General features: G+C 39.0%; 1 protein-coding gene across 2 annotated transcripts in view; it reads right to left on the bottom strand.

Moving 5' to 3' along the window:
- Nucleotides 1-2796: 2796 nt before the first annotated feature.
- Nucleotides 2797-16034, bottom strand: part of NXPH1 (neurexophilin 1) — a 175567-nt gene continuing 162329 nt past the window's right edge. For both annotated transcript variants that reach the window (XM_032776008.2, XM_032776010.2), the window contains one exon: nt 2797-4720. In XM_032776008.2, coding sequence (XP_032631899.1) covers nt 3959-4720 — 762 coding nt within the window. In that variant the 3' untranslated portion in view covers nt 2797-3958. The remainder of the gene's footprint in view (nt 4721-16034) is intronic.

The following is a 16034-nucleotide window of genomic DNA, read 5'->3' as shown; positions in this document are numbered from 1 at the left end:
ATCTCTATGAACAAATATTTATATATCTGCGTAGTGGTATGAACTGAAACAATTTGAAACTTCAGTTCCACTCTACCGTGAATGGAATTTGCTATTTCTCAGTTCAGCATAAGGAGCTCCCATTGAATTCCACAAGTTTCCAACAGAACAGAACACATTTTAAGCAAACAAAGATAAAGTTCAAAGAGCTGTTTTTCACATTAAATTGCTAATTTGCTTATGATCAGTGATGGTTGGGAGGGGGCCAGGCTATATTACAACAGTACAAGTGAAGCCTCAGCATGAAGAAGGATATTCTGCCTCTGACATAGATTTAAAAAAATATCCACTGTCATTACATAAACCGAAGATGTTCCCATTTTCCTTAAAAGTTTAGCACTGTGATCCAGCACTGGAAAGTAAAGCCAGCCCGATTTCTGTATATCCCTGTTTCCTGTCTTCAGAGTTCCTCTCTTCATTCCAGTATCACTAATGCCACAAGTGCCTTAGCATTGAACCAGTCAGCTCTTAGCTGACTATGTTACCATCTCATCTATTGCAAACAATATGTCACCATCTTGGATTATTTATCCATAGGAGGATACATACTGTGACTCAGATCATACACTCTTGTGCCATTTTAGTCACTTTGTAATAATGGTTGGTCAGTAGAAAGTAGTATTTTGGAGTCCCATACCCCATTATCCTTTGCATACATAGTAAAATAATAATAAAAAGCATGAGATAATTTTGAAACATTAAAACAAAAGAAGCAAACAGAGAAAATACTCAATAGCCTGGTTTGTTAAAAACCAAACATCACCCCCTTTCAATTCCAAAATATATATATTTAGAAAGAATGTGCAACACCCAAAATCTTTCTTATGCTAGAAATTTGTGATCCGAAGTTGCCTGGTCTAATTAAGCACTGCTGACTCACAGACCGAGTTACCCAGAAGTACATTGTCTAAAAGAGTCAGGGCACTATGTATTTATATTCATTAGATTCAATTTTCACATGGGAAAACTAAAACTATGTTTCAGCAAGTTTACCTCACATGCAATATTTTCCCAAGAGATTCTTGTGAAGAAACTAGGTATCTTAGCAATGCACTGTGTTATAATTCATACTCACATCACTAATTCACATCCAAATCAACTAAAAGGACTATTCCAGGTCCAAAGTCAAGTAAGTGCATGAAAAACAGTAGTCAATTCAAAAGAAAACAGTTAAGGAAAATAGTATTAATGAGAGTGACAGAAGCAGCAAAAAGTATTAAGCTTCTATTGTTAGAAGGAGTTGCTTCACTCACTATCCGTTGTTTGGCTTGTTTTTATATTGGTAGTGGTTGTGCTGTTGGTATATAGTAGGCAACCATATATATTGCATAAATTGGAAAGTTTCTTTTTAAAAAAGTGTAGGAAAAAACTGAAAATGGTGACCACTGAGTGGACATACAAAACTGATATACATTACTACCATAACATTTTGCACAAATATAAATGACTACAAAAAGTGCAGGTCAGTGGAGACTCGTGCCCTGTGTAAATGCTTATTAATCATTATAATGGTTACTAATAATGTTTAATACTGGTATTTTACACACTCCTAAGGTGAAATCCTGGCTCCATTGACTTCAACATGGAGCTCATCCTTAGTGTGGACTATTTCAACTTTATATATTATAATATGCAGAACAGATACTTTTCACACAACACAAATCATGAATCACTAGCAGTCTATTCACAATTACTAGCAGAGGTGGAGCTGAAGCGAAATCTTGGCTCTATGTATTCCCAGACATTGTGGAAATGTGGATCAGAATCTGAACTTTATGGCTTAGACCATCTCTTTCTCCAAAGCTGTGCAGAGTTCGCAGATCCAGGGTGATAAGATTGTCCTCTCGTATTATAAAGAAATAATTTCTATTATCATATTGTTTCCAAGGAGTTAAAGACTTGATACTGTGGAAGCTTCTCCTTCACTTATAGTCAATGGTGTAAACATTTGTCATTAGTTTTATTCATTTGTTTCATTTTCAAACTATTCTTTAGTAAGAGGGCTAAGGTGACAAAAGATTAATCTAGGATCTTGATTTAAGTCCCAGGCAATTCAGCATGGGATTGGAAGTGGTCTCTGATTTCTCACTTCTTGGACCTTTGAATCTCCAGAGCATTAGAGAAGTGCATGTCTGGGCCTTGGAAAGGCTTCTCTTTGTTTCCTGCATAGACTTTTCTCAGCACAGCTTTGGCAGTCATCTAGGAGCGAAGGATAAAATTTATGTGTAGGTGGGCACAAATGTTAATTGTAAAAGAAATGAAAGGGAATCTGAGATCCTTTCAATGCAGCCTTCAATTAGGTTGTAAACATACCAGTGAAGTTATTGTGGTTGGATAGCTGGAAGCTGGGGGCAAAGTGTCCCACTATACACAAAAATGATATATAATCAACTGCTTTCCTATTTGAGGAATAAAACTCTTCCACTATATACAAGGAGGTCTGTGCCTACTCTAGGTTATAATTAAGGCAAAGGCAGACTTGTGCACACACAGAGAGAACAACTTTTCCCACTTTTAAATTGGTAAATTGCTTTCATTTATGACTAATAATAATTTAGGCCCTGCTCCTGCAAATTGTTCTTTGAGGGATGACTCCCACTGAAGTCAAAAAGGCCCTATGATGACATTGAGATCTGCCTGCGTGCTACAGCTTGGGATAATTCTGCACAAATTTGAAGACGTGAGATTGAAAACCAAGATGGAATTTGAGCATAGTCTTCCTGTTGGACCATTTAACCACCATCTACACAGTACATATTGAAACTCAACTTTAAGTATTTTATTTCTATGTACAGTTCACTTTTTGTCTGGAAATAAAATATCTAAATACAGACAGACTGTAATGTTTATATGTATAGCTCTCAACAATACTTTAGCTGAATAAATGCTTTGCACGTAATTCTGTCTTTTTAATGGAGTTTACAGCTACATTGATAAAATGGATTCCTCATTTCCTTGATTGTTTTTAACCAATAACAAGCAGAGAGACAATTACAAGTTAATATTAATAAGCAGCTCAAATAACACTGGTTAAACTATGTACAATACAAACCATTCATACAAATGAAGACTAGGATATTGAATTTGTTACAATATTTGAAATAAAGATAAGACAGCCACTTATAACTTACATGTTGTCTATCAGACATTTTCCTTCTTGCAGAACAGTTGGAGAGTTTTTAAGTAGCTCAGCTGGTCTCAACTCTGCCAATTTAAATGTTCAGTGAAGAAATATGAGACCATAAAGTCTGCCCACATGTAAATTCCAAACGTCTGCTCATCTTTACTAGTAATAGGCTCCCTCCACAGAAAAAGAGCCACCTAATGCCACCTTGAATGTGCCTACTGTATGCTGGAAAAAAAGTCACTATGCTTTGCTGTGTTCATATAATAAGGAATACTGAACTCTAGACACACATTTTTCCCCATTTTAACAAGCATTTACTCCTATAGTATTATTTACCAGTACAGCTAGTCTAAGCAGTAGAATGCATGAGTGGGAATTATTGATTGGCATGTATTCAAGACTTTAAAGGAGATTTCCATAACAGTTTGTGTTAGAAACCATTCTCTGTCTAGTTAATCCTTTTGGCTTGATGATAGGTTATCCTGAAACATTATGTATCAGACAAAGAAAGCCCTGTTAACAGGAATCTTAATAGGTGTGAGCTGAAAAGAGTGTGTGCCTGTGTGGTTTTATTCGAATCCATAGTGATTTACAACTAGACTGATACATGGAGCTGACTGGGCAGAGATTACATTAGATTGTTTTCCACTAACATGTTTGCAGCCATTTGACAGCAGCAGCAGAGTGTAGACACATTCCAGGCAATAGGGGTGGCCTTCTTCTTTGAGGTAACAGCCCTGTCATATGACCTCTTTTATTCCTCAGGCTTCAGTCTCAGACACATGTTCATTCTCAACCTGAAGGGAAGTAGGGCGTGTCACTGTGGTAGTTGTAATCAGGACACACCTTCTGTACTAGTTTATAATCTGTACTATAAAAGGAAATGTAAATACAGATTACTTTAAAGGGCTTGGAGCAGAGCCATGACACATGACTTTGGGTCTGCTCCTGATAACATGTTTTTGAAGGGTCATAGTTGCAGAGTGTGTTCTTGGTGGCCTTGTCAACCTTTTCATATTCGATGCGACAGTTAAAGGACTTGGAATCTTTGGCATCAATCACTGTTTGTTGTGCCAAGTCAAATTCCACTATTTTGGTTGGGGGCACCAGGCTCACAGATACATTCCCTTGGCCAGTGGAATTGTGCCTGAAATAAACGCTAAACGTCCCATTGCCATGATCAACAATTTTCCCAGTTATTAAAAGGTTTAACTTCACAGTTTTGATGTTCGAATGAAAGTCGCCCCAGCCAAACATTTTCTTAAATTTCCCAGTCTTGACAATAGGCCGTCTCTTTGCTCTGGGTCGAGGCTCTTGAAGATCTGTGGAGTTCCTCAGCCAATCCCAGAGATCTTGCTCAGAATACGTTTCTGGGGCATCATATCGCAGGTCCAAATCTGTATCATTTTCTTTGCCATGAAAAGTCTGTGATAGCAATCGGCTGATGGACAAGTCTTTGCTGCTTTCTGTCCATATGTGCTTTAGTGTGGATTTGGAGTTGCCTGATTTTAGAAGTTCTGATTTGCCACCATTTGTTAAATTTGCACATGTGACCTGAGGAAAGAAAAAAGATCAGATTGAGATAGGTACCTACAAAACCCATTGTTCCCACCTGAGGCCAAAGAGTTTGGAGTTCAGAATTAAACAGAGTTAAAATTAGTTTTAAAGATGAGCTGAAGTATATACTCTATACTCAAAGTAAAAACAGAACAGAAAGATAATTTGTGTTGTCTTTCCAAGGGGTCATAATCTATTTCTCTTTAACACATACAATGGCTTTCTGAATTAATCCATAAGGCCCCATCAAATCCCAGCTCAAAACCTACTTCCAATGTGAAGTCAGCGAGCAGTCCAACAACCAGTGGTTGTTTCTGTGTGCCAGTTGAGGATAGCTGATTTTTCTGATTTTTAAAAAAAATTAAGATGCTGTTGAACCATCACAACCAAGTTGTGCAATAGTGAGCATGTGCAGTAGCAAGAGTGTGTAAGCATGTGATCTTATTTTCAATACCCACATGCTCCCTCCTTCCCCCACTTTTCTCTTTGGTTTGTCACATTCACTGGTTGTGCCTTGGCTTGAATTGAATTTATATACTCTTTAAGGAAGAGACTGTCTCTTACCATGCTATGGCTCTCACTTTACTGGGGTGGTTATCATACTGAAGGAGTAATAACAATGTATCTATGCTGCTGCAACCTCCTACTGTGTTAATATACATTAGAAGTCTGCACCTGTATAAATGCAGTTCTTCCACTGCAAATGTCCCTTGTCTGAATAATCCTTATGTGTTTATTACAGTAACTAGCACATTCAGGGTCGCTGATCCTGATGCTGGTGATGGGCTGGGATCCTGGTGCTCACTTCTGATTTATATCTTTTATGTTCCTAAAGCTCACACTTCAGGTTTTCAGCCATCTACCTTCAGGGGTTAAGAAAGGATTCCCCTCACACATTTGTTCTGAGCCTTTTTTAGCACGTTCCTCTGAAGCATCAGGGATGGCCATGGCTGGAGATGGGACATTGGACAGCAAGGGCCAGTGCTCTGAGGTGGCACTGAGCATTCTCTGTCTCAGGGGCTTGGCTGGCTAGTTCTTGATTGCATGTGCAGCGTCTAACTGATTGCCATATGTGGGGTCAGGCAGGCATATCAGATTGGCAATGACTTGGGGGCGGGGGGACTGCCTTTTCTCCAGTGTGTGGGTGCAGGTCACTTGCCAGGATTACCTGGGTATACCGGATTTAATCATTTGCCTGCCGTTGCAGGGCCTCAGCAACTGGGGTGCTTTGGTCTCTTCTATTCTCTGCATGTTGCACATAACCATCTAGTCTCTTGTAACACTTTGCTCTAATTTTGGTTGTTGGGTTTAGTGTGTGGGTGCTGGGTGGTGGCGGTGGCCTGTGATAGACAGGAGGTCAGACTACATGATCTGGCAGTCCCTTCTGGCCTTAAAACTCTATGACTAATTGGGGCTTTTAGACTATACTACAATTTAAATAACAGAGAATAATAAAGGGCTTGATCACGGCTTTTCCACGAGCCTTGCTTTAATCTCAGGCAGCACATTGCTGTGCTATCCCTGGACTGACTTGAGCAGTCACATTTCCCTTCTGGTCTCCCTGCTTCTACAAAGGAGGAGTATGCTGTGCTGGTTCTATATCCAGCATAACGTATGCTCGCAAAGGCAGTGGTACAGCTGTGCCACCCAATACACTGAGAAGAAGCAAAGCCAAGGCTCTGCCCAAGACCTATATGAAAAGTGGATGCAATGGTTCTGCAGAGGGGTTGCCTGATATCCCTGCACCACTGTGCAGCCCAAGCCATAATTCACAAGTGAATTATACAACACAGAAATCCAAGTGATGTTTGACTCCTAAAGTGAAGATTACAAAAGTGAGACTATCTAAGTGAAATGAACAGTCCAAAAATACAGATCAAAGTTTTATAAAATCATGGAACCCTTGTCCTGAAATCCTGAGGAATCTAAAAACATCAGGGCCAATTTTTTCACATCTGTCAGCACCTAGAGCAAAAAGACCTAAGCTAGCCATGTTCATTTTTCCATTCTAGCTTTAAAAATAAAGTACACATTGTCATTCTTTCTGAAGGGTAAGCTGACCAGCCTTGGTTTGTAACTGGACTGTCACTGCTGTTAACTCCTTTGCCTGGCTACAATGATCATCACAGCAGCCCTGGCTGGTAATTTCATCATATGGGTGTTTTAAGAGCCATCCCATTATCCTGTTTGCCTTTATAAATGCCTCCTCCCTTTATCAAAATGAACTGGACATATCCCCACTCCCTGACACTCAGTGCAAACAAGATAACATGTATAGCGTGAAGCCTTCTTGCTGGTGCAATCTACAGATATTTGTACAGAAAGGCCGCGAATATAACAAAGATATTTCCATGTCCTGATGAACATGGAATTGAACTGTGTTGCTGACCAGATTTCTCTTTCCAGGGTAGTTGCACCCCCTCCCAGACATGCTACATGGAATACTGAACATCCTGAAAGGATGACAGGTATGATGACAGCCTTTTAAAAAAAAAAAAAAAAAAAAAAGATGTCAGTCAGCGTATTAGCAGAATACCACCAATGCCTTTCAAGTTGGGGTGAGGACAAGGCCAAAAGAAGAAATAAATAGAATGTGCTCTTTATTTAGGATTTATCCCTTGGATGATTTTTCCATCTTTTGAACGGCAGGAAGGATAAATACCACCTAGCATTTGATAGGTGGTTTGTATCTGCATCTTAGCATCAAGGTAGTGAGCAAGGAGAGAGGCTGTAATGAAATGTTCTGATGGAGCACTTGTTAATGAAGCAGCAATGAAGTTATCATGGGGAGGGAGACTTAGAACATAATTTTGCAGAGGCTTATGAGGAGTAAGAACAAAGTACGAGAAATGTGGTTAAAAGAAGAAATGTGCCAGTCTGAATCTAAGCCGTTAACTAGCAGATTTAGGATGCCTGCAATCTGAAGGTAGGAAATAAATTGCTTATTGTCATATTTTACTCTCCTCGCAGCTTGCTTTTTCTTCTCCTTCCTTTTTTTAAAAAACATTTGTGTACAGTGAGTTACATTTCAAAGGATTAAATAGCAAATTCCCACATAACAGGATGTAACACCATAAATCTCATTTTAAAGAAAAGCCATTTTTTTTAGACCACATAAAACCAAGCACCCTGGAGAGGAAGTGGATGTTTCTGAAATACTTGCTGTCAGCTACAAATCATGAGTGTTTTAAAAGCTAGTATATCTCAAGTTTAAATGGAAGTTTCAGATTCCAAGCAAGACACATTGTTTCATATCTGACCTAACAAATGCAATTGATTGTTACCCTCATTGATTTTGTAATAGTTTAAGAGCTTCTTGTCATGCAGTTGGCCCTGAGACCTCTGTTTGTGATTTTCTATTTGGGTAACTGGCCGCATTCATGATTAAAGACCTGCTCCTGCCTTCCTTTGTCAAGCATCTGAGCAAAGAGTCTGACTAAACAGTACAAGAGCACCCAAAAGGGCTCATCAAAGTAGTATTATTTGCAAAATCATAGTATCTTGTTTTCAACCCTATAGCTTTTCCCCATGCTACTACTGTGTTGTGTTGTAACTATACATATATTCCCACCACATGTGCATACCATGTAGTACATAGTTTGGCTAATACAGCCATGTGGAAAACCAGGCTATATTTTATGATTTTGTTATATCTGTGTTCACATCTACCCAACCATCTCAAAACCATCACAAAAACTGTAATATAATTATAAGAAAAACATCCAAAACTATGACATTTTGCATGTTTCCTGAGTGAAAACTATTGCACTTGAAAATGATCCCATTTTAGCATAAAAATATCATGAAAACAGGACCAATTTCCAATACTCAATGAAATGGAAAAAAAATTAAGTATTTCAATTTGTTGTGAATATGTCTTCATCCCTAGAGCATGTACACACAGTTCAAAAATATACGTACTATACCATCCATTTTGCTTTCTTTTCCCCACATCTCACTGAATATATATCAGGTGCCATTTAATTCTTGATATGTTCTGCACTGGATTGTTTACCAGACTGCAGTAGAGTTCAGTGGGACCCCTCTCACATGGAAAGTTACTTGGGTAAGTTTTTGCAGGATGGGAGATTTGTAGTATTCCATATAATTAGCATTGGGCCTACATAAACATCACAATAAGTGTCAAAATTTATTTGGGTTGTACTATACACAACATTTCCAAAATCTGTACTATGATTTAAGTTTCTATCAACAGAATCTCTTTGGACTGTCTCTTACTATGGGTTTATATAGTTCCTAGCACAAAGGAGCTCTGATTTTCATTGAGAGCGTTAGCCACAACCATAATACAAATAGTAATAGGTAAAGTATGAAATGCTGACAGGTATAGCTACAACAATGCATGTCATTAATGAAGTAAATATCTGATTTTTTTTCTTCAATAAAGAAATGCTTCCTGAAATTTTTAAATGATTACAATGGTGGAGGGTTCATGTGTTCAGAAGGGAACTACAACAAAATGGGCCCTGATCCAAAGCCCACTGAGGTCACTGAAAGACTCACAATGAGTACAATGGGCCTTGGTTGAGCCCTTTTAGGTGGAGAATGCATATTTCCTCTAGACAAAGTCACTAAAGCCTCTTGGTATCAGAAATCACATTATCATCTGGCCACCCTTTTCCCATGAATAATGACAAACTGCTGTTCAATATATTTTTTGTAATTTTGGACAGTGCTCTCACTGAAAATAATATACAGAGTTTATATTATGGAGACAATGTATATTTTCATGACTATGGAATTGATTTGTATGTCCAGTTTCACTGAGTTTCAACAAAACGCTCCAGTCTTTGTCTGATCCTTTTAGAGACTGAAGACATTTTCACAGTGACATTAGATGTCACTGATTAGACATTAACTTCATTAGATGTGTTTTTCATGAGTATTATTGTCTCACTTAAGACTCCTTTAGAGAGGGTAACTCATTTACCTCAAAGCCTTTGGAGTTCAATTTAAGACATCCCTCATGCACATGAACCTATCACCTACCATAGGCCAAACCTGGATGCTTGAGATCAGATGGATTTTTTAAAAAATCCAAGTGGTACAAAATGGCTCTTGATTTCTTAGTCTTTCATTCTACTGTAGGTCTATTACCGTTCATTATATATAATTACAGTATCGGTTTAGAAATTATGTATTTATTCCTCTGAGTGTATGAATACTTGAGGGCAAATGGAAATGTAAACAAACAATCTAATACTCAGGGTAGGAAATTTCTCTCTTCAGGTAAATAACTAATCAAAAAAACCCAAGTTAATTTTGGCTGGCAAACTGTGGTAGGAATTTGTCAGCTCAGTGTTTGCATATTCACAGTGTAGAGCAACACAGAATTCTGACTCCTTGGCCAGATGCCTCAGGTACTTTGCCAGTACAGGAATGTGAAAATGACGTAGGTCTAAATGGCACTCGAATGACGAGACACAAGCACTCAGAATTCTCACCTAGATCCAATGTCCACCCATAAACATTATTGTTTGTTTACTGGTTGATGGGAAGATCAGAAGATTTAGGACTTTGTTGTACTTTGATCAGCTTAGTAATAGTGGCTCAGCCTAGAGCCATATGAGTAGTACAGGGCAAATACTACTGGGTAAGAGAAAGTGCTGGATACTATTGTTTACTATGAATATATATTACACAGTGAGTAGTTGGCACACAATTCCAAATTATAATTTAAACAAAGAAATTGACATTAGAATTTGATGGACAGATGATTATAACAGATGGAGTGAAATACAGAAGAGGTCTTGTGATGCATTACAAATTAATATTTTTAAAGCAGAGGAAAAACATATTTAAACCAAAGGCCCTGCTGATTAATATTTCACATACAGAGTCCTATCTTTTTATTTATAAGCTTTTCTTGCTACATGACCAGATGGGTGGAGGCGCATGTGTTGACTGTACATTATCGAAATATGTAGCCTCAGAGAGTATTCTTGACTGAATTTTTCTAATGCCATAAGTGAGCAGGGGCATCCATTAAGCATCCCATTCCCCATCTTCTGATGATATTCAGTCAAGTAGCTGCATGAGACTATGCACATTACTTATCCATAAACAAGCAAGATGATTCCTCCAATAGTTTCAATTTAATGGCACACTGCAGGAGAAACTACCTCAGTTAGTTACACCAGGCTGAGGTTCCAGTTCTCAATGCACATGACCAACTGAATCCACTAGAACATCCTCTGCTGTTGATGTCACTGCACATTCCCGGGAAACAAAACAAAGGGCACATTTCTTGTTCTTCTCATATCAACACTGATCAATAGGATCCCTAAGAAACAATGATGCAGAAGGTTTCTAAACTCTAAGACCCAGATCCTCATTTGGATTAATTAATGGCATAGCTCCATTTATGCTAGCTGAGGATCTGGCTCTAGAAGTTGTTTCATAGTTCTTAAGTAAATAATTAAGAGGTTAGAAAAGAAAAGGGGCTGGAAGAGAACCAGGGCTTTTTTCTCTGCCTTGATGTACCATGAGAAGAAAACATAGGAATGAAGGGAAATGGATATTACAGCATAAAAAATTAGACTTAGGTAATAAAAGATAACAAAAAAATGAAAATACTCTGAGACCTAAGGCTGAGGAATGCCCTCCATGCCAACTACTGCACACTGAAAATGTGCAGTCATCCACACTAGTGAAAATATTGTCTGAGCATTGCTGACAGGGTCAGAGATATCTTGGTCAGGACCGGTCAAAGTTGTTTCCATTAAAATTGTTTTCCTATGGAAAATTGGATTTTTGATGGAACAAAATTTTTTGCAAACTATGTCTGCTTTGTGCAGAAAATTTTTGGTTTTCATCAAAAAATCTGACATACAGTATTAATGCAGATGGTCATGTAAAGAAGTTTTTTCCACCCTTAATATCCAGGTCCCTAAAGATCTTTTAAAATATGGCCCCAAGTGACTATTACAGGTATAATGTCCTGTAATATAATAAAAAAATCACTGATTAAGTGAAAATATGTTTACAATTGTTTTTATGGAACAATTTTACAGAGAGCGTTAATAACTTTTCAATTTAAGGGACAAATCGTCCCCACTAAATTCAGTGGTAAAATTCCCACAGCAGCAGAAGAGCTAGAAAAGTGTCTGATGTTGTGTAGTTTGTTTTCATTTTCTTGCATGATAAAATAATTATGTCGGAATGTATGCTGTTTGGCTTGTAAACCATGTCATTTCTCTTTCAGTTTAGAAGACATTATGCCATCATGTGCAATATAATAGTCTGTAAACTGATAGAAAACTGAGTCACAATACACAGAATACTTCCTCACATTATGATTTTATAGCTCTTCATTTTTGCCTTAGAAGTGTGAGAAATTCAGCCAGAATGGTTCTAATGGCTGAGGTGCAAGTGAATTTATAAAGATTTGGAGGAGGATTGAAATGTAACTGTATGAAATATCCTATTAACTCTTGCCCTCTGTTTTACATTTTTAGAAAGAATTTAAACTAAACCCTTGAAGCCTGGTGCCTATGTCATCATTAAAGATTTTTCACTTCAGTGGATTATGACTTTTGAAAATTCATACCAGCTCCATTCAGCAGGGGATTAAATTTTCATGGAATAAATTAAAGCGGGTTAAAATGTCTAACAGAGTTTTAAGACCACTGCTTTATACAAGCATCACAGAGTTCTGTTAACTTTCAAATGAAACTCTAGCTAGGTAAATAACTTTTGTCAAGGATCTATTGCTCTCATTCCTCACTCCTGTAAGCCCTCTTTTATTAATATGTGCTTGCCATTTTCTGAATACGTGCAGAAAGAAATATTAAATAAAATTAGAATATAGCTGAAAGGCCACAGAGCAATATTTTAATAAAAATCTGCACTGAAGTCTGATTATATATATAAAAGATCATCTTCTTGAACACGGTGTGTATATATGTGTATGTATAGATAGATAGACATAGATATACTGTGCTCAAGAAGATGATCTTTTTCAAATAAGTGAATAACCACATAGATAGGCTGAACAAGGTGAAAAAGACTCTACGGCTGTCAAGAAAATAGCAGTTCTGTGCTGTCTGACCTAAGCAGGTGACAGTATTCTAAAGTGCAAAACACTGTCCTCTAGTAACATATTACTAATTACCCACATCCAGCTGAAAATTCTTCACTGTTAAACTTTTCCATGAATCAATAAAATTAAAAAGCTCCCACATTAACATCAATGTGAGTAGTCCATTACTGCTGTTTGTGAGTCAATGTGAGTAGTCTATTACTGCACCATATTTTTGTAGAGAAACATTAGAATATTCATATAACTAATCCACTTGATGAGTGGATTATTCATAGTTGCATGAAGCAGCACAAAACTGCTATTTGATAAGGTTACAGTAGCCACTAATACTGATAGAATGCGTCATTTTCATGTCAAGGATATTGAAAGCCAAATTTTAAAAAATAGTCACCTAAATTGTACAACTATCATAGGCACGCACACAAGAGGTAGCTCTATGGCCAGCTCATGTATTCCTGTAATAAATAATCATCTGTTTTCATCTGCAGTTACCTATTGTATACAAATAGATGTATAGATGTATACAATTTCAAAGGCACAAAGGACAGTTGTATGCCCAACTTCCAATGAAGTTCAATTCTATGTGCTTTCCAAAATGTCTCCCTGGGGGCATGGGCGGGGAGTTCTATGGGCCCATAGTGTCCGGGTACTAGGAATATTCCTGACCGGGGGTCCAGCTCTAGCAAAGTTTCCCACCTTCTCCTCCACCCCATCCCTGCCTGCCACCTCTGGGCCATTTATAACAGCCTAGGGGCTTCCGCCGCCACCCAGCAGCTCAGCTGGGCTGAGCGACTTCCAGCATGCTTGTTCCACGTGTCTGCCAGCACATCCTTGCAGCCTGTGGGGGGTGGGGGGACTGTGCTTCTGCACACTGTTCCTGCCCCGAATGCCCCTATGGCCAATGGGAAGTGGTGGGGCGGTGCCTGGGGACAGCAGCACATGGAGACCCCCCAGCCTGCCCCGCCCAGGAGCTCTGCCAGAAAGGGTGCCCCAGGTAAGCACTGAACCCCTCATCCACTTTCAGAGCCTGCACCCAAACCCCTTCCTCACACACACCCTTTGGCCCACAAATTTTCTTCTGCACCTCCACCCCACACCCCTTCTCACCCCCAAATATCCTCCCAGAGCCTGCATCCCTCATCCCCTCCTCCACCAACACACCCAGCCCCAGCCCAGAGCCTGCACCCAGTACCCAAACACCCTCCCAGAGCCTGCACTCCACATCCCTCCCCCACCCAAACTCCCTCCCAGAGCCTTCACCCTGCACCTCTCCTGCACCCCATTCCCCTGCCCCAGCCCAGGGCCTGCACCCCAGACCTCCTCCCCCTACCCAAACTCCCTCACACAGCCTTAGGCAGGTGGGGGCAGAATTTGGGGGGTAGAGTTTGGGAAGGCAGGCTCTGGGAATTCTAGGCATCACCAAAATTTCTACAAACTGCCACCCCTGCCTTTGGGTGTACACAATACTCTCGCGACATTGTCTTGTGAACACTTTCAGCACAGTCTTCCAATCCTTGAGGACGTAATGAGGAGGGTCAGTTTTTTTCTTTGCTAAGTGTGTTTGCTTTCTACTTGCTCAGTTGCTGTGTAGATGTCAAAATCTAGCAAAACCCCACTGAAAGAACATGAGTGCTGTTTCTTTAATGCCATAACAAGAAGCCAAGCAGCAGAGGGGCAGAACCTCTACTGTGGAGCAAACACATGAGTAGCTTCAGGGATAATACAACCTCTTGTGTTAGAATATTGGTCTTTCTGTGATTCTTCACTATTGTCACATGACACTCACCCAGTAAATGTATCAAAGAGAGAACGGACTGTACCCAATGTCATTAGATACATGTACATGCATCATGTAATCTAATAACATTTGTCTGGCAAAGTACTTATTCACATTAGATTATCCTTAAACTTTAACAGGTAAATGTTTAGGCTAATGGTATTTTTCTCATTATCAGTCTAAGTCAATGTTGTGGAAGAATGTTCAGTAGCAGCCCAACTAAATAAAACAGGTCAGGGGCCATACAGTAGAACGCTGCTGTAGATGCATGCTATTTGTTTTATGCACTGCAGTACTTTCTTCCTATAATAGTGTCATACCTAATTAAAAGTGAAAATTAGTAGCCAGCAATATTAATCAAATTCAATACGCGGTTCTTGGCTCTTGAGAGCGATGGTTCAATTGCTGGTGCCATCAGTGAGGTCATTAATTTAAATCTAGATGAGTAAAAAGGCCTTAGGGCATTGACACATAAGTTAAAGGAGGTTGTTCTATGAAAAATTGTTCCCAATGAAAGGAAAAACTTAAGAAGAAATATATGAACTTTATCTCAGCACATCCAGCTACTGGACAGTAAGTATAATTGTCAGGGTTGCTGTGTGGAGGTCAGTGGTTATGTCACTGCAACATAACAGATTTGCTACAGGGCTTTTCATTCTTAAGTTATCCCAAAGTGGTCGGCAATGAGTTAAATACTGTTTATTTAATGTCTGTGTTGGCAAATACCACAGTCATTTTATACTTGTAAACTTGTGCCAAGCACAGCTCATGTGTCCAGAGAACCTGGGAATGAGATTTTATCAAAGCCTGAGCACAAGTTCCATAAGTTCTTCATATTTTCTCTTTTAAATTCTGCAAATTTCCAAATGTCTGATCTGCAGTTACTTCAGTTGTACTCAGCTGCTGTGAAGAACAACAGGGGGAGACTTCTTGAGCCCTACTCTTACACATGAAGCAGCTGAACACAACGTGGCCCAAGGAATCTTGGTCCAGAGGAGTAAATTAAAGAGGAGTGCCCCAGTCCTAGGTGCTTCCTCCAAATGACTGGTGGCTGAAAGATTATATATTTTTCAACAAATGTTGTTTCTGTCCTAATAAAGTTGTGGTGTCTTCACTCTTCACTTTTTCTATTAGAAAGAAGGAAAAATAGAGTGGGAAAGGGGATGGTAATCTGGTATTCAAACCTGACTTCACAGAGGCTACTCATATGTGTAAAACAAATTGGGATTTGTTTGGCCTTTTCATGCAGGCCAATATTTGGTTTATTGGGAAATCCACAAAATGTGTGGGATTTAGAGGCTTAGCTGAACCTTAGAAAACCACAGGCATCCATAAAATTAAACTGGAATTCTCACAAGACAAGGCTTTGAGATTAGAGCATGTCAGGAAGATCTGAAAATACTTTCCTGTGGAATAGCAGTTCCACCTGGAACCAGGAAGTGCAGGGGTCCTCAAATGAAAAAGGAGGAGAA

This window comes from Chelonoidis abingdonii, chromosome 2 (genome assembly GCF_003597395.2).
Source record: "Chelonoidis abingdonii isolate Lonesome George chromosome 2, CheloAbing_2.0, whole genome shotgun sequence".
Lineage (NCBI taxonomy): Eukaryota > Metazoa > Chordata > Testudines > Testudinidae > Chelonoidis > Chelonoidis abingdonii.
The sequence above is the reverse complement of the archived record's forward strand: the minus strand, read 5'-3'. Positions and strand labels throughout refer to the sequence as shown.